Source organism: Kryptolebias marmoratus, linkage group LG24 (assembly GCF_001649575.2).
Source record: "Kryptolebias marmoratus isolate JLee-2015 linkage group LG24, ASM164957v2, whole genome shotgun sequence".
In the NCBI taxonomy this organism is placed as follows: Eukaryota; Metazoa; Chordata; class Actinopteri; order Cyprinodontiformes; family Rivulidae; genus Kryptolebias; species Kryptolebias marmoratus.
Genome location: NC_051453.1, coordinates 22,205,465 through 22,226,521, shown reverse-complemented (window position 1 = coordinate 22,226,521; position 21,057 = coordinate 22,205,465). Strand labels below are relative to the sequence as shown.

The following is a 21,057-nucleotide window of genomic DNA, read 5'->3' as shown; positions in this document are numbered from 1 at the left end:
CAGTCCTTGGATCAGGTGGAGCTGCCAGTTTCTGTCCTGTCATGTGGGGAGTGGTCAGAGGCAGAGCCAGGTCACTGATATCACATAGCCATTTATATTTAAAGTGGAGAGCTTCATCGGCACATGAGAGACAAGGTGGAGAGAGAACCTGACCATCTTCAGGAAATTAATTTATGTTTTTAATTCTGAGAAAATGTTTGTTTGTGTGTGTTTTCTGTACCAGAGTAACAATAGTTTGTCCTCAGAGCAGATGAATGAGCAGAACTGACTGCATCACTTCAGAAGCTGAGGCACATTTGTTCAGTATTTATGGAGGAGCCTGATGTACAAACAGGCAGCAGTCCTCTGAGGGTCATGGGGTGGGGTAAAGCCTCTCCATTTTCCTTTTCATCCCAGATTTCCTTAGTGACCTCTTAGAAAGCAGGAGATTTTAAGTGAATGGTTTATCCAGTGGGTCTTTCCCTGGTGATCCCTGTAGACCACTACAAGCTCTGCTGTGGGCCCAAAACCTCTTCAAGCCCCACTGAGCTTGTGAAGAAACACTGCCATGTTTCAGGCCTCTCCCATCGGTCCTGCAGCAGTAACTCTGCTGCTTTCTGTGCCTTAAATACGAATGTGATTTTCAGACATGTTTATACAGTCCAGATTTGACTGTGTGATCCCTCGTTTACTGTTTATTCTTCATAAATTTAAATGTGAAGGTACAATTTATGCATACACAATATCTATGCAAAGATACAGTATGTAGAGTTACAAGCTGTTGGTTTTTTATCTTCAAGCTTGCGACTTCCCTAAAATAGACAAATTACATCATTATTGAATTATTGAAATATGAATAGATTTATCCTTCTGTGCTTGTTGTTCAACTGCTGGTAACAAGCAGCAGTGTTGGCTTTCAGGGTGTGTGCTAAAGATGACTCTCAGCTACTACCACACCAGATTTTAGCTCAGTATCTGCAATACTGACTGAGTTATGATCATTTTAGTGTTCCCTAATGTTGATAAGTTTTGGCAGCCATCTTGAATTGGGCTGACTCCAAAAGTTAATCACTTGTAATTGTACAGCCAATTGATTACGTTCTAAAGGTTTCATTAAAATAGGTCCAGTGGTTCATGAGATATTTTGCTGACATACATACACAGTTGACTACAATAGTTAAAAGCAAAGTCAGATTTACTTTTATGGCCAACCTAATTGAAGATGGCTGCCACAGTCAACAGACCTAAAAAATGCAAGAATGGTTATAACTCAGTCAATTTTATAGATACTGATCTACAATTTGGTGTGGTAGTAGCTGAGAGTGATCCCAAACATGTACTCTGACTGCTACACATTGCCTACATTTTTGTTTAAAATTTTAGCCTCAGCTGTTGAGGTCAATTCTGCCTGTCTGTTAGCAAAATATCTCATGAACCACAGAACAGATTTTAATGAAATTTTTGGAAAGTAATCATTGGATGTACATCTGCAACTGAATAACATTTGGAGTCCACCCAATTCAAAATGGCTGCCACAGCCAACTGTCCTTAAAAAATAGAAAACGGCTATAACTCTGTTATACAGATATTGTTCTAACATTTGGTGTGGTAGTAGCTGAGATCTTGCATAAAATCACTATATTGTAATTCACAAGGTTTGACCAAAACAGCTACAACAGGGTTCATTCTCATTAAAAAATTATTTTAGTTTAGTATGTATGCCTTCAAGGAATGCCTTTCATTTATTTGTCAGTCGTGTCCTCTATTTATTAGGATGCATGCAGGTCACACGTACCTTGTTTTTTTCTTTTAACTAATTTTGTTATTTTCTTCACATTCGCTGATAAGGGGATTGACGTAGTCTCGGAGGCAGTTTACTTAAAAAGTCTTTACTAAAGACTGAAAGTATCAGTGCTGGATTACTGGTCAGTGTAGACACATGTTCTCCTGGTTTAATCCTTTAACCGCAGTTCAGAATGAGCATTTTTCTTCCTTTGCTTTATTCTTTCACCAGTGCTGCTAGTTTGAATCAGCAGGAGGATGAATATCTTCAGGGGGACAGAGATACCCCAGTGAACTAAGAGCTAATGGAGGCAGGGGTCTCATCGGGGAAAATCTTGACCTTGGCCCCTTTTTGTAAAAGCTTTGGCCCTGTGGCAAACAATTGCGATGGGGAGAAGGGAGCGTGCTGGTGCAGTCTGACTGTGTTAGTGTGTTTAGTGAACATCTGTTTGTGCTCTACTGCCATAATGTAGCTCAGTCCTTTTCACATTTTTCAACATGCTGCAAAGCTGCTTTATCTTCCAGTGTACTTTGAGCTGAAAGCTCCCAAGGTGACACAAAAGCCTGGGTCGGACGCCTCAGCCTTTTCTGAGCCACGGCATCTGTCTGATATCGAGCGACATTGGGTAACGCCATCAACAAATCTATACTCCCTTCACCACACATCCAGACTGCACCACTGCCTGCTCAACCTTTTGTAAATCGGCATTTTGATGGCACTTCCCAATGTCAGGTTGTTCCCAATCAATACACACAGAGCGGACGCCTCCACAGACACAGATAACCGCTGCTTGTCTGCTGTATCTGCTGGCTGTAGAGACTGACACCCTGTCACAATCTGATCAATAATAGTGGATGTTTTGGCTCACAAGCTCAGCCCCCACACACTCTTCTATAACATGCAGGGTTTGGGTTCATCCCCCAGCAGAGAGGCAAAACTGCCTCAGCAACTCCCTGAGCTGGATGAATCGGAGATGTTAAATGTGAACTGGCTGTCAAAATGATTTTGTCATCTTCTCTCCTCTCCAGTGTTTAAAGATGCTGACACACTGTGTTTGTGGTACCAATGTCCTGTTGAAAGTGGTGGAGGCTTTTAGATTTTTTTTTCCTGTGTTTTTACAAACTCCCTTTATCCATTTAAGTGTTCGCTCAAGTGTTAGAGTTTCTCTATTACCTGCCACAGATGTCTCCTGGCACTTTCTGCCCACCCACAGCTTCCTTTCAGCTCATCTGATCTGCATCCTTTTGTGATTTTACAGACTGTACAGCTTTATTTTCACATGCTATCAAAGGTTAAAATTCTTCAGGACAAAGGAACATATCAGACTTTATTAGTCTGCATTTGATAATTAGGTGGAAGTAAATATAAAGTTTTTTTTATAAACTTCTTTTTAAAACACAACAATGTACCACAAAATTATATCCAGTTCAATGGGGAAAAAAATAATTTAAAAGATTTAAATTTTTAAACTTAAATTAATTCTAAAATTTTAAGAGGACACCTTTCTGTGAAGATCTGGGTTTCTGTACTGGTTGTTCCGCCAACTGTCTTCCACAGCTGTGGCTGATTTCCCTAATGAGCAGCACCTGTATTTAAGGCTCTACTTGGGTTCAGATCTTTGCTGGAGCATTGCGCCTTTTGGGTAGAATCTACAGCACCTTGGTTTTGTTGACGAATGTCTCCACCAAGTAAACGTTTGTCTTGTGTTCTTTACCTTGCCTCAGGTCGTGTTACTCCCTGGATCTGGTCTCTCGCCCTCGGACTAAGCTGCAGTTCTTACCTGAAAGGACTTACCTGTCACTGGACCTCCGGACTCCTCCTCACCTGGACAGCCTCTTCACCTCTGCGCTCCTGGAACAGTAAGATGAGAAAACTGTTTTTTTTTCCCCATTCCACAAACTCTTCAAGCTGTTCAATACCCGAGAGTCACCTTGTGCCTCCTCGCCTGTTTCAGATCTCCCTGATGTTTTCCTGGCTGCTCGTTACCTACTGTCTCGCCTGTAAATAAAAATCACTTACCTTTTTAGTCTGCCTCCGTGTCTGGTTTTTGGTTCCGCTCCTCCAACGTATCCTGGTTTGTGTCACTTTCAGTCCCCACTCCTCAAGGGTCTCCTGGGGGGGGGGGGGGGAAAATGTAATTTTATGGCGGCAACACATCTTAAAGTTGGAACAGAGGTAACAGAAGGCTGTAAAAGTAAGTGGTACAAACGGGAAGCAACTGGAGGAGCATTTTTCAACTACTTAAGTTAACTGTAAACAGTTAGGACTGGGTTAATAAAAGAGCATTTTTGAGAGACCAAATCTCTCAAAGTAAACATGGGCAGAGGTTCAGGAGTCTTTCGAAAAACTTGTCATAATATTCATAGTGCCAAAAGATCTGGAGGAATTTCTGTGAATAAAGAACAAGGCAAAAACTTAAAGACCTGTGCTCTTGGGCCATCAAGGGCCACTGCATTTAAAAACCGGTCTGATTCTGTTATGAACAGCACTGCATGGACTCGGGAACACTTTCACAAATGATGGTTAAAGCTCTATCATGCAAAGAAGTCAGGTGAACACCATGCAGAAATGCTGTCATCTTTTCTGGACCTAAGCTCACTTAAATTATTCTGTGGTCAAATGAATCCAAACTTGAAATTCTTTTAGGAAAATCACAGACACCACATCATCTGTACTAAAAAGGAGCTGGAACATTTGACCTATCAGTGCACAGTTCCAAAGCTTGCCTCACTGATGGTATGGGGGTGTGTTAGTGCATATGTCATGGGCAGATTACACATCGGGCAAGGCACCATCAGTACAAAAAAGTATAAATAGGTTTTTGAACAAATGCTCTTGTCCAGATGACATCTTTTTCAGGGAAGGTCTTTGCTAATTTCAGCAAGACAATGCCAAACTGCATCCATTACAACAGCATGGCCTCATAGTAGAAAGGTCTGGTGCTGAACTGACCTGCCTGTCACCAATTGAAAACATTTGATGCATCATGAAACAAAGTATCCAAATAAAACCCATGACTGAACAGCTAGAATCCTCAATCAGATGACAATGGGACAACATAACCTCCAGCAGCTGCTGTCCTCAGGTTTTAGATGTTTCCAGACTGCTGATAAAAGAAGAGATGTTTTATAGTGGAAACATGGCTCTGTCCCAATTTTTTGGAGATGTGTTGCTGCCATCAAATTCAAAATTACCTGATTTTTTTTTAAAGAAATAAACAATTAGCTTAAACATTTGTTGGCATATGTTTACTATGTTCCATTGTGAATAAAGTATGGGTTTATGAGATTTGCAAATACTTGCATTTAGTTTTGTTTTACATTTTACACAACATCCCAACTTTTTCAGAATTGAGGTTGTATATTACCTATGCAAAAGGAAAAAGATTTGCAAGTGAGCATGTCTGCACAGGATGTAACTTTGTGAAAGACTAATCTCTTTAACTGGGTATGATTGTAGCTATGAATCTTTCTAAAAAATTCATAAGATCCATTTCACAAATGACCAAGCCAAGCATGTGCCTGTGTCTGAACAGCAAAGAGAGAGGAAGATCCAGAGGAAGCTGTACAAAATGGCAAAGATTTATTCTCAGCCATGATAAAATATTTATACTGAGGCATTCAAGTAAAGTTACTTTTTGTGTTCTGATTTAATGAATGATTTGAGCAGTGGCAGTGCTGGGAGGCACAAATGTTGGGTTTGCTGAAGCCTGCACTAATGCCCATCCAGGGGTCTATGTGGTCATGTGTCAGAATGCTGCAGGATCAAAGCAGGAGGAGCTCCATTGTGGGGATTCAAAAATGGAGGAATGGATGGTAAGTACCTCTGTAGCCCCAGAGGTCTACGTTGGACCATGGCTGGAGAAGATGGAGGAGAACAGAGGGACATTTTTATCCTATGAAGGTAATGTCGTCAATGGAAAAAGCTTACAGACCGATAGGTTTGACTTTATTGTTTGTTGTCCTGTTGTAAACTTCATGTACATTCAGTAAAATCAAAGGAGATGGATTCAAAGCATCAAATTAACCCTACATCTCTGGTTCTTTATATCAAATACCAGCAAGATGCTGGTAACTCCATCAGAGACAGGCTGCTCAACAATAAGTGTGTGTTTGATTAGATTGACTCAAAAGAACAAAGCTACAGTCAAAGGAAATGGATCCTGGCAGCATCGTGACTCTCCTATTCTCCCTCTGGCATCCTCTGAAACATTAATGAGCTCTAGCTGAATCTGATCTGGCCTCCTTTACTTAGTCCTTTATCTTTACTTTGAACCGGCTATTCACTTAATCTCATCTGGGATAAATAGAGAGACGCTTCTGATTAACTGAGTCACACCTGACTAAAAATGACAGTTAGTTACAAATCAGACATCTAACAATAATTAGTGCCTCAAAAATATGTTTACATTTCACACTACTGAATAATATAACCACATATAACCAGCTGCCTTTCATGCCAGAGTTTTAACCTAAGATCATCTTATATTAAGAAATGACATAACTAAAGCCATTTTGGTCACATTTTGTAAATGTCCTTATGTGCAATCTTGTGGAAAAGTTCTAAATAAAAATGTGCATTTCTTTGCTCTTGAAGTATGTTTCTGGGGATGATGCTAAGCTACGGCCACATCAGTATCTGTGCATTTCACTGAGCAAGAGCCATTTGTGGTTTTCTAAGGTCAGTTGCCCGTGGCAACCATCTTAAATTGTATTAGCTCCAAAATGTAATCAGTTGTAGAAGAACAGCCAATGATAATTTCCGAAAGTTTCATTAAAATTAATTAATGAGCCATTTTGCTAACAGACAGAGTTGAGTCTAAATAGTTACTGGCATCAAAAACAAGATAAAGAGCTCGCACAATCTGTTAGCGCTCAAAACATGCGTTGGGGATCAGTTTCAGCTACTACCACACCAAATTTTAACTCAGTATCAGCAAAAATCAATTCATTTTACAGCCATTTTTGCACAAACACATACCCCTCATCCACACACACAAGGGCACATTCAAAAACATTATTGCCCACCTTTCACTAACAATATTTAAGAAACCTGTTCCATAGTGTGACTCAGATTATTTGAATAAACACTTTTATTCACCCAAACATGTTTTTATTTAACACAAAACTCTCATTCAGGTGAAGTTTTATCAACACTTCAGCTGCAGTATAATTTACATGTGCTTTTGAGTAGACTAAATGTCACAAAGCACCTGTTCCAAACCCTAACATGCCTTTATAAAATAAGATGAGAAAAGACAAAACAGGATGAGATAAGATAATGTTATAATATTATCTTTGAGTTTAGAGATAAATGTTTGTTTAGTTGCATTTACATGAGGCAGTCAGACAAGGCACACAACATAAATGTAATCAGTTTTTTTTGTCACATTAAAACTGAGGCATTCAAGATTTTTTGATATAACACTCATGTTCACGTTTTGTTCTTCATCTCATCTCAAATTCTCAACATTTTGTGAGTGAACTAGAATACTATATTAGCTGCTCGCTAAAAGGCTGCTCAGCTCGAGTTCTTGTCAACTATGTTCTGAAGATCTTTTTTTTTCATGTGAAGTGAGTCTTTAGTTATCAAGACTGTAACCTTCAGGATTCACGCGTTATCAGACATGGCTTCAGATAAAAGACAAAACCAGGCCAGCGAGACAGAAGCTGCGTGTAGAAGCCAAAAGATTGAACACAGGTACTTTCTGTACGAGCACTGAACACCATCAGCCCATAGGGGAGTGGGATGGGGGGTGGGGGGCCTTTAGTGACTGTAATGCAGCCTTTTTGTTCCTGAGTGACAGCTCCCATCCAAATAGTGTAGTGATATGTGATGCTAAATGAACCGAGTAAACATGTCTTTAAATGAGCCAACAGCCTTATGGACCCTCCTGCCCTTTCATCAAACCTGTAGGTCCCTCCTGTCTGCAAACAGCCCCCACATGCTTGACCGGTAACACCCCGTCACACACACACACACACACACCCAGGATGAACTCATGCTGTTCAGAGCCCCATAATCCTCAGAACAGAGCCCAGCTAATGGAAAGCTTTCAAGCAAAATGGCCAGAGGAACATGTCCTCTCTTATTTAGCTCCCACCATGTTCTGATGTTTGAGGTGTGTGTGTGTGTGTGTGTGTGTGTGTGTAGGTGGGTGTGTGTGGATGCGTTACAGCTTAAGCTACACACATAAACACTTTGGGACATGCTGTTATAAACTGGCTTGCAAACTGAAAACAACACTGTCCACACCCTGTACACACACACACACATATCAAGGATCATGCTCAGCTACTACCACACTGAATTTTAGCTCAGTATCTGTAAAACTGACTGAGTTGCAGCTGGTTTTGTGTCTTCAGAGGTCAGCTGGCTGTGGCAAACATCTTGAATTGGGTTGGGAATTGGTCGGTAAGTATATTTTCAAAAGACAATTAACTAGAATGTGATGGTTTGAAAATATCAAGCTGTAAAAAGCTTGTGTTTCTTGTTCAGTGGCTGTGTGGAGGCCAGGAGGAAACCCTGCATAGTGTCCTCTCCTCCCTCGTGTTCAGCCTGTCAGCTGCCTCTCTGATGTCTCTTGTTATTATTTTCCTCCTTTCCTGCTGCCTTTTCTTTGTGGCATCATGAATAATTTGTGCCTGCTCCATGTTGCTTGATGACAGCTGTACAGTTGGTTTGCAGTCTGTTTTTTCAGATCAGGTGAATAATGAATAAGCCTGAGCAACAAAAGAGCTGTGTCCTGTCTGAGCCACGGCTTCTCCTCCTCTGTCTCCGCTCAGTCAGCCAACCGGTTAGAGGGAGGGGAGGGGGACAGGTGAGCAGGAACTTTCCCAAATAAACAGTTCACTTTTCTATCTGCCCATCTTTCTTTTTCTGTCATTAATCAGTGCTGTTTTCTCTGAAGCTTGCTGTCACAGACTCCATATTTGCAGCGTGTCACGTCATTCTGCAGCTCAGCAGGTCAGGTTTGTGTGAAACCTGCTGAGTAAATACCACGTTATTATGACAACATACACAACAGGCCTGCTCCCCCTCAGGGGAAACAATCACATTTACTCTCTGTCTCTGTCCTCACAAACACCAAAATCATCAACCATGAATGAACAATTTTCTGAGGATCCTAAGCTTTCCTTTTAAATTCATAAAATACATTTGTTGTTTGCTCTTTGTCTTTATATTTTTGCCTGTGATATTTTAATAAAAATTTTATAAGGTAATCACTGGATGAATGTCTACAACTGATTACCTGTTGGAGTCAAGATTGCTGCCACAGTCAACTCACCTTAGAAAAAAAAATTATTATATTTACATGTATTGTGCTAAAATTTGGTCTGGTTGTAGCTGAGAGTCTGTCGCTGAACATACTCTGAGGGCTACTCAATTTGCAGGATCTTTGCTGAAAACTTTGGCATTAACTGTTTATGACGACCCTGTTTGTCTGTTGGCAAAATATCTCATAATGCACTGGACAGATTTCAGTTAAACATTCAGAAATTTATTGTTGGATGCACATCTAAAATTACTTAACTTTTGGAGTCAATTCAAAATGGCCACCACAACTAAATAATGTTAACCAGCACACAAATGGCTATAACTCAATCAGTTTTACAGATATTGAGTTAAAATTTGGTGCTTGTAAATGAGAGACATTCACAACACGTACTGTGAGCGTGACATCTCTTAATATTATATGAGATTGTACATAACATTATTTTCAAGATTTGACTCAACAACTTTGCCATTTTTCAATATAAGATGATCTGAGTTTAAAACTGCCTGAAAAACAGCAGATTCTGACAAACCCTTTATTTCACAGTTTTGTCATCTGACTTCATGTGTCTTGCATATTTTTTGTGTTCTTTAAAGACAATTAAAACTATCTAAGGCTTTAATATATAAACCAACAAAAGGCATTCTTGTTAGAGTCCAATTTAAGAATTTGTGCCGCTTCCTTAGATGGAATATATATATATATATATATATATTCTAGATCCAACAGCAAAGTGGTTCTGTAAAATCTCTCTTTTATTATTCATGTTTAATTCTGGATCAATAATAGATCATCTAAACCCTCAAAGCCTGACCCTGAACGTTCTAATTGCACGGCTCTGTCATGAGGAATCACTCCATGTGTGGTTCTGTGTGGGTTCTGCACCTCTGGGCCCAGATGCAGGCCTGGATCTTAGCCTCAGACTGCACCGTTTTGATTCCTCGCCCTCTGGAATCGATCGGGCCAGATTCTATTCATATTTGATACGCCCCGGGGCCATGGGGGGACGCTTTAGAGAAAAATCAACCTGAAGAAATCTGGTCGGCCTCATGGTTTGTTTTGCTTCTTTCCGAGATTGAGTTCCCCTCAAAGGGAATCTGTCCTCTGTCTTTTCCAGAGACAATTCACAGATAACATGCTACGTTATGAGAAGAGCTCGGCTGTCTCAGGTGAAGCTTCGGGGAGACTCAGAGGCAGGTTCAGCTCCACGTCAGCTGGAATTTCCCGCTGAGAGCAGACTCAACATCTCTGTTTCAGCTCTTATTAGAGCAAACTATCTCATGAACCACTGGATGAATTTTAATGAAAGTCTCAGGAAGTAATCATTGGGTGTGCATCTGCAACTGATTAACTTTTGGAGTCAACTCAATTAAAGATGGTTGCTGCAGCTAATCAACATTAGACAACACAACACTGACTATGACTCAGTCAGTTCCACAGATATGGATCAAAGATTTGCATTATTTACAGTATTTAACCAAAACACTGAAAGTCCAACTCCATCATTTCTCAACCTTAGATGATCTTAGTCTAAATGAAAGGTGGTGGGCGATATGCATTACTTCATGAGGGCTTAGGCCTTTAATTTAGTTGTGTCTCTTCAATTAGTGGTGTGACTCAGTCGCAGTAAATCCTGCTCTGAACACACACTCACACACACACACACCCCACCCCACATTCAGCTCATCTGCAGGTTTAAAATATTCAGGATTTTTCTCAGGCCTGGATGTTGGAATGGCGAGTGGAGAAAGTGAAGCATTTTTATTTAAAATCCTTGTTGAATGTTGGTATTTTCTTGGACTCAGATCATTTTTTTTAATGTTTCAGTCTCACATAACCCATGTCATCTGCTTGATTAAAGGGAGTCTTGCTGTCGTTGAGTCTTTTTTCTTTTTCTTTTCTGCATTATTGTTTGTCAAATCCACTTTTGCTGCGACTGCAGGATCACAGCTGCTACATGTGAAGCTTTTCCTATCAGTGCCGGGTTTTTTCCCCTCCAACCATGTGATGAGGGTGAAAGGTATTTGTTTAACGGTTAGATGTGTTCAGATTGTTGAAGGTCTAAACACAGAGCTGCAGTGGTCAAAACAAACAGGAGCCTCCAGGCAAACACAATCACAGCAGCAAGATGGTGAAACGTCCACTGCCCCTTACCCCATCTGCCCTGGCAGTCTTAAAGTTGCTTGGTTTCAAAACTTAATCAGATTTAGATTTTACAACTAATAATGACTTTCTATAGGTTTCAATAAAAATCTATCCAGTGGTTCATGAGATATTTTGCTAACAGACAAACAAGTTGACTCCAATGGTTGATGCTAATGTTTTAAACAAATATCTTGTGCAATGAGTGGCACTTAAAGTATATGTTATTAAAAAAGACTCAGCAGCTACTACCAGGTTTTATCTCAGTATCTGTAGAATTGGCTGAGTTATTGTCAACATTGGTCAGGTTGGCTGTGGAGCTCCAAAAGTTAATAAGCCGTAGATGTCCATCATTACATTATTTCCTGAACTTTTCATTAAAATCTGTTCAGTAGTTCATTAGATATTTTGCTATCAGACAGACAGAAGTGACTCCAAAAGTTAAGGGTACAATTTAAACAAAGATCTTGCACAATATGTTAGTGCTTAAATTATATGCTGTGGATCAGTCTCAGCTGCTAACACATTCAATTTTAGCTCAGTCTCTGCAAAATTGACTGTTTCAGTCGTGTGTTTTGTAAAGTCAATTGGCTGTGGCAGCCATCTTGAATCTTGTCGTCTCCAGAAGGTAATCAGTTGTGGATATTTATCTACTGATTATTTCCGACAGTTTTATTTAAATCCGTGCGGTGGTTCATGGGATATTTTGCTAACAGACAGACAAGGGTGAGAAAAAAAAACCATTATCCCTCCCCCTTCGTCTTTCGGTGGCGGATGAAAAACTAAATTAAAAACTTAGTAATCAAGTTTATTTGGTTGTTTTTTTGTTTTGTTTTTCTTTTTTTTTTGGAAAGGGGCTAAGTTAGGGGGTTAGGGTCATAAAGGAACTTCAACATAAATACCACAACCAAAAGTGATCTATAATAACATTAATCACGATAACAAATTCAAGAATGTTTGCTGTAAATTTGACTTTATTTTAATTTTATATTCGATATAAATTAAATATTCCAACTTGGTTTTGACCGTCATATCATCTGATCTCAATAAAATCGAGCAGAACCACAAACCTCAATCGGAGAAAACCCGGATGAGGTTTGTTAATGTTAAAAACAACAACAACAAAAACAAACCCCTTTTCTGTCCTGACCGTAGAAAGGCAGGTTCAGTCTGTCAGCTGCATGTTTGCCTAAAAACAAACTCCTCCATTTCGTGGAGGAGCGCAGATTTTTATCAGCCGTCTTTCTTTATTTACAGCCTGCTTTAATGTGTCCGTGCTGAAGGAGCTGACTCCGCAGCTTCTGTCTGTAGTGTTCTCACTGCGGAGACTGGGTCGGCTTTTACTCTTAAATAATGACAAGGGGAAAAAAACACTTATGGAGGACATCTTCAATAAGCTTTCCAAGATGGGCGAAGTACCCCCCCCCCAAAAAAAAAAAGGAGTCAACATCAGTCTCGTCAGACTTGTCTCTGTCTCGAGCAGAAGCGTGTCCTCGCGCGCCTATTTGAGTCCGTGCTGCGTCTCTCTGTGTCTCCTCAGGTCCACCTTCCTCTGGAAGCCTTTCCCGCAGAGGTCGCAGCCGAACGGCTTGTATCCGGTGTGCTTTCTGCTGTGCGTGATCAGGTTGGAGCTCTGGCTGAACGCCTTCCCGCACACCTGGCACTTGTGCGGCTTCTCGCCTGGAGGGAGAGAGAAAGAGCGGGGCTTGTTTGTTTGTGTGTTATGATTAAAGATGAAAGCCGCTGTGTGGGGCTGGGGCTCTTGCCTGTGTGAATGAAGGTGTGCTTCTTCATGTCGGACTTCTGGTGGAACCTCTTGCCGCAGTACTGGCACGGGTAGGGCCGCGTGTCCGAGTGGATGAGCAGGTGGGTGGAGAGGGTGGAGGAACGCTTGAAGCTCTTCCCGCAGATTTTACAGTCGAAGCTTCTTTCCTGTAAAAAAGGAGCAAATAAATGAATATATAAATAAAGAGGAATGCTTTGTGACAGCTATATAAACGCCTCGGGCCTCCTACCTGGGAGTGCACGGCCTTGTGCTGCTCCAGGCTCACCGCGTGGCCGAACGTTTTGCCGCAGATGTCGCACGCGAAGGGCCGCGTGCCGCTGTGAGACCTGCGGACGTGGACTTCCAGGCCGTGCGGGGTGGAAAACACCTGGAAACCGGCAGAGGAAATCAGTCTCATTCTGGTAGTTAGTGGGATCTTTTTACATCTCTGCTGCTAAGAGGTCAGAGATCAGAGGTCAGTGGCAGTGGACATCTTTAATAGCTCCCAGCTGAGGGCCCCATTTACACAAAAAGTATAACTGAATGTGTTTGTATTATAATTCAAATAGAAATATGGCTTATCTTTAATCAAGACATTATTTAAAATTTTAAACAAGCATATTGATTTTTAAAAGGATCACAATATTAAAGACATTTTTATCGTCCTTGCTCTCTATCAGCAGTTTCACATTTATTATTTCTTAGTAATACATTTTATTATTATTAACCAAATTAGCAAAAAAAAAAAAAACATTTAAAAACCCTTAATAAAAACCCAAACATACAGCTGCTAAAATTCTGTTTTTAAATAAGAACAGGTTTGATCTGTTCATTTCTGGGGTTTTGTTATTGTTTTTGTTTTGTTTTTACACATCAAAATTAGAAAAAAAACGACTGAAAGATTCTAATCCTATTTTCTTAGGCTCAAACTTAGCTAACCATGAGCAGAAATCTGCTCAAGCTTTAGGTAAAATGAGACTTATTTTTGGTGAATCAATTCTAACATCTCTCAGGTGAAATAAAGCTCTGGCCTGCGGGGCTTAGATCACTTAGAAATCAAAGAATTGACATTTTTTAGTTTTATATGTGCATTTTTAGATGCACTCTCTGAGACCCACCTTCCCACACTTGACACACTTGTAGGCCCCGTTCAGGATGAGGCTGGGACACAGCAGCTCGGGCTGGCCCTTCGTGTTGGGCCCTTTTCCATGCAGGCTGGCCTCTGAAAACAGCAGAGCGGCAGTGTGCCTCCTGTAGTCACCAAAGGGCTCCTCTAACAGAGCTCGCTCTGCGAACAGGGTCGGGTGGGTGCTCCTGTTACCGTACAGAGCCATCTCCGCCGGGCCCCTCTCCACCTCCACATCGGGTCGGAGGTTCTGCTCCCCCAGGGGCGTCAGCCCTGGCCCAGGGTATCTGTTCCAGGAGTACGGCCGGAAAGGAATGGTGAAGGGCTGGCTCTCGTCCACCAGCGGAGACAGGCATTTCTCTGAGTCCACTGGAGAATAACAGATGAAAGTTTAATGAAACCAGTGACATGGCCAGATCGGCAGGGGGACCACCCAGTGCTAATATGAGGAGTGATGAAATGCATTCAGAGAATTCCCTGGTGATGATTTTTGTGGAATATTAGCTGAAATATGCAGATCAGTAATGGAAAAATGGTTTTCAGTTGTTTAAAAACTAGAACATTTTGAGAGAAATGTTGAAGGGAGCAGATGTAAGGACTGTTTATAATTCAAACCAGCAGAAAAATAGATAGATAGATAGATAGATAGATAGATAGATAAATAGATAGATAGATAGATAGATAGATAGATAGATAGATAGATAGATAGATAGATAGATAGATAGATAGATAGATAGATAGATAGATAGATAGATAGATAGATAGATAGATAGATAGATAGATAGATAGATAGATAGATAGATAGATAGATAGATAGATAGATAAACTGTATAAGATGTGTAATGAGAACCAAGATCAAATGAAATATTAAAACTGCTGCAATTGGCTCATTATGGTCACCGTGGGAACCTATGTCTGTCACTCCCTGACTGCCAAGTTGATGAGAGGCAGACAGAAATGCAAACTAAAAATCAGACTCAAGCAAAAAAAAAATACTGTTCAAAAACTCTGTTTCAGATCTTAAAAGCGACTGAGCAGTGAGCACGAGAAGACTCGGATGGTCTCACATGTGACATTTTATGAGTCTACAGTGTTTTATGTCAGAGATATGATAAGTTTAAAGGGACCCTTCACTTCCAGCTTTGAAGATAATTTTTGGGCTAAAATATATCTAAATGTGTGGCTGCTTGGCTCAGCCCTCTCTGCATGTTGGGCGGTCTTAAGAGAAAACTGGAAGTCCCATAGCAGGGAGAGACACAATGGGTGAAAAAGAAGACAAAAATTACTTATGTTTTGACGTATACTTTGGATATGTTCCCAGATTGTTTTAAGAGTAAGAAGAGTTTGTTTGCAAAATATTTTTTTCAACATTTTGAAATTTAATCACTTGTCAGCAAACATTCTGTGGTTAAACCTGTGAAAATCATAAAACTTAAACTGTGACTATATAAAAACTGTAAAAGACATCCAAATGCCAGTTCAAACATGCAAAATCCAACCTTCTGTGACCCTTTTAAACTTTGAACAATGTTTTGTTTCTGCTGTGAAAAATGTCTGAGGTGTAAGAGCTCCAAAGAGGGCTCGGTTTTCTCATCCTTTTTTCCAAAATCCCATTGATCTCCATTATGGCCTTTGTGTAGTTTTGTTGCTAATTCTGTCTACGTTTGAAACGTAACGCTGCCAAAAGTCTTAGCACCCATTCCTGATCAGACATAGTTTGTATGTTTTTTTTCCAAGCAACTTGAAAAGCTACAGGACACACAGTTTGAACAGAACAGTAATAAGAGTGTTTCAGTGCTTGACGCCTTCATTTGGATTAAAACAGAAAGTTAAAAAAATAAAAATAAAAAGATGATAAAAACCGATAACATTCAAATAGCACAGCATTAAAAGTCAGAGATTCACAGAAACAGAGCAATTACAGGAAAACAGAAACACGTCATGGTTAAGTCTTTCCCTGTTTTTTATATATTTTAACAATGAATGGAAATGAAAGTGCTGAAGAAGGGAGGAAAAACAAATAAAATGAATTAGATAAAAGAAAGAAAGAAAGAAAGGACAAGGAGGGGCTTAACTAACTATTCACTGAGATTGGAGCATTTAGCAATGAAATGAGCTTGTCTGTGAATGGGTGAGTGTGTGTGTGTGTGTGTGCGTGTGTACCTGGGGATGCTGAGGGGGACGGCGGCCTCCAGAAGTCCTCATAGTCCGGGGACCGGGCGCAGCTGTCGGCGCAGCTCAGCGGAGATCCGGGGGAGAACTCCGCAGCGTGTCCCCGGGGGGAGGCCGGGGACAGTCCGTACCTGTCCACCGACACGTCCGTGTCCTCCTCCGGAAGCTGGTCTGCTTCTGAAAGGTGGTAGAGGGGGGAGGGGGCACAGACCACAGCCAGTGGTTCAAGTCATGATGTGGGTTTGCAGAGAAGAAATCATTTTAAAAGCTCGCTCTCGTCAGAGTTTTATAAAAAAGGGTGAACTCTTAAACAGAATATTTATTATTCCTGTAAAGCTGCCCATCGAGCGACAAAAAAAGATTATTCTATTCTATAATGGTCCTAAACAACAAAATGCTGTTTTGTGTGATGCAGTTTCTGTAACATATTCCAGATGTAGTTCGGCTAAAAACAAAAGTAAAAAAAATGGTTTTACTTCTAAACTCAAAGTTATGTTTAGGTGATTTCTATTTCCTGTTTATCTATATTTTACTGTATTTTGATGTAGAACAAAAAGTATTTTAATTTTTTTAAAACAATGAACACGTTCCTATTTTTAAAATTTAGTTTTATTAATTAGAACAAAAATGTATGTATGCAGTTGACCATTTTTGTATTAAAGAGTTTCTTTCTCTACCTATTTTAGCCCGACTTTTGTGCTCCTAAATATGTTTTTGGTTCGAGGAAATTCCCACTTTCATACGCCGTGTATGAAGCAAACTCTCTTCATTTTTTTTTTTTTTTACCTGAGCAGATGTGCGCGAGTATGGAGTCCAGCCGGCTGTAGTCCTCCTCGGGGCTCCGGGGCAGGTGGTAGCTGTGCGCCTTCTTACTCTTCACCAGGAAGGAGCGGGGCATGTCTGAGAGGACAGTGGACAGGTCAGGAACAAGAATCCAGCTGCAGAGGAGGAGAAGGAGAAGCGGTGCTGCGCGCTCAGAGAGTTGCTATCCACTGCTGGGATCCCAGGCGCTTTAAGAGATTTCAACTCGCCAACTGAGCATGCGCGCTGCGTCCATCCCGCATGCCAGGTGTGTCCCGGACAGGTGTCAGAGGAAAGGAGCCGGGGCAGATTTCCTGTCCACCATTTCAGGATTCGACTATTCGATTATTACACCTTTAAATCCAGCAGCTAAAGACTGGGTGTAAGAGTCAGACTCAAACTTCTTTTTTTTCCAGTCTTGATCCGCCCCATCTGCCGGCGGCCCTCCTCCCCTGCAGCTCGTGAGTACCGAGGAGCTCGTGGCAATTAGAAGTGATAGACCTACACAGGTTTTTATCAGTGCCTGGTGGGAGGAGAGAGAGGAAACGCAGAGGCGCGCCCCGGGGTGTCTGGGTTTAAAATAGCACGAGGTGGCGAAATAAAGAGGCGGGGGAAATCTGAACAGAATCAGTTTTTCTGGATCATAAAGTTTGTAATTAAAGTTTATCAACATGTGGCTTAATCAGGGGTTGTTTAAGTCTCAAACACAGCACTTGAATCTGACAGCTTCACTCTTTGTGCCGGCCTGCTGGTGGGTGACAGAAGCCTGTCGGTGCGTCATGACGCACCAGGTGCAATACGCCTGGCTCTAACTGGGTTATTTAAAGTAAAAATACACTTTAACTAGTGTGAGTTAAAAAAATGTAGCCCACTGCCTCTGGCTTTTAGACAGTTTTAATTTTTAATATAGTTTTTAAAAAGCAGTTCAGAAATAGACAGACCTTTTCAACTGTTCACACGTTTTTGGTCTCGGGCCGTTTTGGCCTCAGGCTGTGATCGTGACCTTTAGCTGATAAAGAATATAGGTGAACAGGAAATGAAACAACTCCGTGTTCGGGCCTGATTAGAGCCAAACTGGCCGTGAATCCGGACACCTTTGAGCCGATAAAAGCAGCAGGAGGAGCCGCAGGACGGACCCGCGGAGACCCGGCAGTTTGGTTTCTCTGGCATCCTGCAGTTCCACCAGATAACCCCNCGTACTACAACTACTACTACTACTAATACATCCATTCAGTTTCTTTACCCACTTCTCCTTTCCGGGTCGCAGGGAGCTGGTGCCTGTGTCCAGCAGTCACTGTGCGCGAGACAGGGAATGGTTAAATAATAATAACTATTATTATTATTATTATTATTATTATTATTATTATTATTATTATTATTATTATTATTATTATTATTATTACCTTAACCTAAGCTTGGATCGACTCCAAAAGTTATTTACTTGTGCATCCAATTATTACCTACTGAGAGTTTCATGAAAATCCAATCACTGATTCATTAGATATTTTGCTAACAAACAAATAATGCTGACTCCCACAGATAATGTAAACGTTTTATATAAAGACCTTGTGCAGTGAGTGGCATTTGGAAGGGGTTTTGTGTGAATGATTTGCAGCTACTACCACAGAAATGTTTAGGTGACTATCTGTAAAATTGACGGAATTACAGCCATTTTTGTGTTTGGGGAATATGTTGGCTGTGACGGCCATCTTGATTCGGGTTGACTCTAAAGTTTAATCAGCCGTAGATGTACATCTAATGATAATTTCCGGAAGGTTTCATTGAAATTCGCTCTGCGGTTCATGAGATATTTTGCAAACAGACGCACGCAACTGACTCCTAAAGTTAATGGCAATTTCTTTTAAACAGGATCGTGCGCGATCTGTTAGCGCTCAGAGTATGCGACGCGGACCAGTCTCAGCTACTACCACACTAAATTTTAGGTCAACATCTGTAAAACTACTAGTTATAGCGATTTTTGTGTTGGTTTTTTTTAGGAGCATTTGGCTGTATCTTGAATCGGGCTGACTCCAAAAGTGAATCACAGACAAAAATGCAATGATTAATTTCTGCAAGCTTTAGTGAAATCCGTATAGTGCTTCATGAACCATTTTGCTAACAGACAGACACGCAGTCCAAAAAAATTTAATCGACCACCGCTTTGGGGCAGGGCCAATAATAATAATAATAATAATAATAATAATAATAATAATAATAATAATAATAATAATAATAATAATAATAATAATAATAATAATAAATATAATAAAGAAGGAGACTTTTTCCCTCTTCTGTTACTGTGAATGTGAAAACCACCCAATAATCCATGCCTCCCACACTGCTTCAATGCGCTCTTTTTATTCTGCGCAAACACAAATGTTTTATCAAACCACATGAAGACGTCGGTGGGAGTTTTTTTTTCCTCTTTGTATCACATCACGTTTGTTGAAAACCTTATTTTCGATCGATGTTACACTAATTAAAAATCAGATTTCCACGGGTTTCAATCCGATGCACCTGCTGGGTGTTTGTCTCCTTTTCTTCATTATTATTCATATGATTAAAAGTGCCGTTTTTGAACCTTTCACAGACAGCGTGTATTCCTAAATCTACGTCCTGCAGCACACAAACACAAATCTCCTAATATGCCGACAATAGATCCGACCCTAATAAAAATAAAAAAGGATCTTCAAAAACGTTTAGTAATAATACCGACCTGGTTAGTTCTCGGTGCCCGGAAAGAGCTGCTCTTAAAATGTGGTTTTCTGCATGAAAAAATGAGTAGTTGAGGCTGAGCTGGAAACCGCGAGAAATCACTTCCTGAAAATACTCAATCTTAGCAAGAATCTTCAGAGGAAGAGATTAAACACCATGTGTGTGCTCACAGGCAGCTGAACTCTTTTTAATCTGCTGCCACGACTTAATAAATGAAAGGCCTAGTGTTCACTGAATGCTGTGTGTTGAGGATGACTCTTAGCTACTACCACATTAAATCTTAGCTCAATAGCCGTAAAGTTGACTGTGTTGTACCTATTTTTGTGCTTGTTAAGGTGAAATAGCTTTGGTGGCTATGCTGAGTTGGATTGTCTCCACAAGTTTATACGTTTTAGATGTACATCCAATAATTATTTCCTGAAAGTTTCATTAAAATTCAGCTTGTGGTTCATGAGATATTTTGCTAACTGACAAACAAAAGTTGACTCCAATAGGTAATGTTAAATTCTTAAGCAAAGATCTCATGCAATAAGTAGAGCTGGGAGTGTGTGATGTAAATGAGTCTCAGCTACAACCACAGTCAGTTTTGGCACACTATCTGTAATACTGACTTAACTGCCAGCCATTTTTATTTTTACTCAGTTGAGTTGGTTGCATCATCTTGAATGGGGTTAGCTCTAAAAGTTAATCAGTTGCAAATGTCCATCCAATGATTATTTCCTGAATGTTTTATTAAAATCCAACCAGTGGCTCACAAGATATTTTGCTAACAGACAAAGTTGATTCCAAGTAGGTAAAAGGAACATTTTAAACATGGATCTTGCACAACTAATCAGTGCCAACATTGTGTTGGGAATCAATCTCAGCAACTACCACACCAAAGTTTAGTTATAACTGTTTGTGTATTTTTTCTTTTAAGGGCAGTTGGCTGTGGCAGACATCTTGAATTATGTTGAGTCTAAAAGTTAATTAGTTGTACAGAAAGTTTGTATGTTGTGTAATATTAAAAAACAAACAAAACAACAACAAAAACAAAGCAATGATTTTGTGAATCTCACGGTCATATTTTATTTACAATGGAATATAGTTTACATATGAAATGCTTCAATTAAGAAATTGTGCCATCCATCCATCCATTGTCTTCCGCTTATCCGGGGTCGGGCTGCAGGGGCAGCAGCCTAAGCAGGGAGACCCAGACTTCCCTCTCCCCAGCCACTTGGGCCAGCTCCTCCGGGGGAATCCCAAGGCGTTCCCAGGCCAGCCGAGAAACATAGTCTCTCCAGCGTGTCCTGGGTCTT

General features: G+C 40.5%; 1 protein-coding gene and 1 long non-coding RNA gene across 2 annotated transcripts; one reads left to right on the top strand and one right to left on the bottom strand.

The window, feature by feature from the left end:
- The first annotated feature begins 3,399 nt into the window (after positions 1–3,399).
- Positions 3,400–3,788, top strand: LOC112451258. The gene is made up of 2 exons (XR_003040047.1): positions 3,400–3,621; positions 3,717–3,788. It is a non-coding gene; the product is annotated as an uncharacterized LOC112451258 (long non-coding RNA).
- Positions 3,789–12,136: 8,348 nt separating this feature from the next.
- Positions 12,137–17,513, bottom strand: gfi1ab (growth factor independent 1A transcription repressor b). The gene is made up of 6 exons (XM_017433723.3): positions 17,030–17,513; positions 16,235–16,420; positions 14,064–14,440; positions 13,196–13,333; positions 12,947–13,112; positions 12,137–12,860 (listed from the first exon to the last, which is right to left on the bottom strand). The coding sequence occupies exons 1-6, from the start codon at positions 17,139–17,141 to the stop codon at positions 12,682–12,684; spliced, it is 1,158 nt and encodes a 385-aa protein (XP_017289212.1). The 5' UTR covers positions 17,142–17,513; the 3' UTR covers positions 12,137–12,681.
- Between the last annotated feature and the right edge of the window lie 3,544 nt (positions 17,514–21,057).

What these genes read in the sequence shown, in the direction of transcription:
- gfi1ab (XM_017433723.3), bottom strand. Translation starts at nt 17,141, where the DNA reads ATGCCCCGCTCCTTCCTGGTGAAGAGTAAGAAGGCGCACAGCTACCAC. An exon ending in ACTCGCGCACATCTGCTCAG is followed by an intron (nt 16,421 to 17,029) that starts GTAAAAAAAAAA and finishes ACCACCTTTCAG; the next exon opens with AAGCAGACCAGCTTCCGGAG. An exon ending in GTCCCCCTCAGCATCCCCAG is followed by an intron (nt 14,441 to 16,234) that starts GTACACACGCAC and finishes GTTATTCTCCAG; the next exon opens with TGGACTCAGAGAAATGCCTG.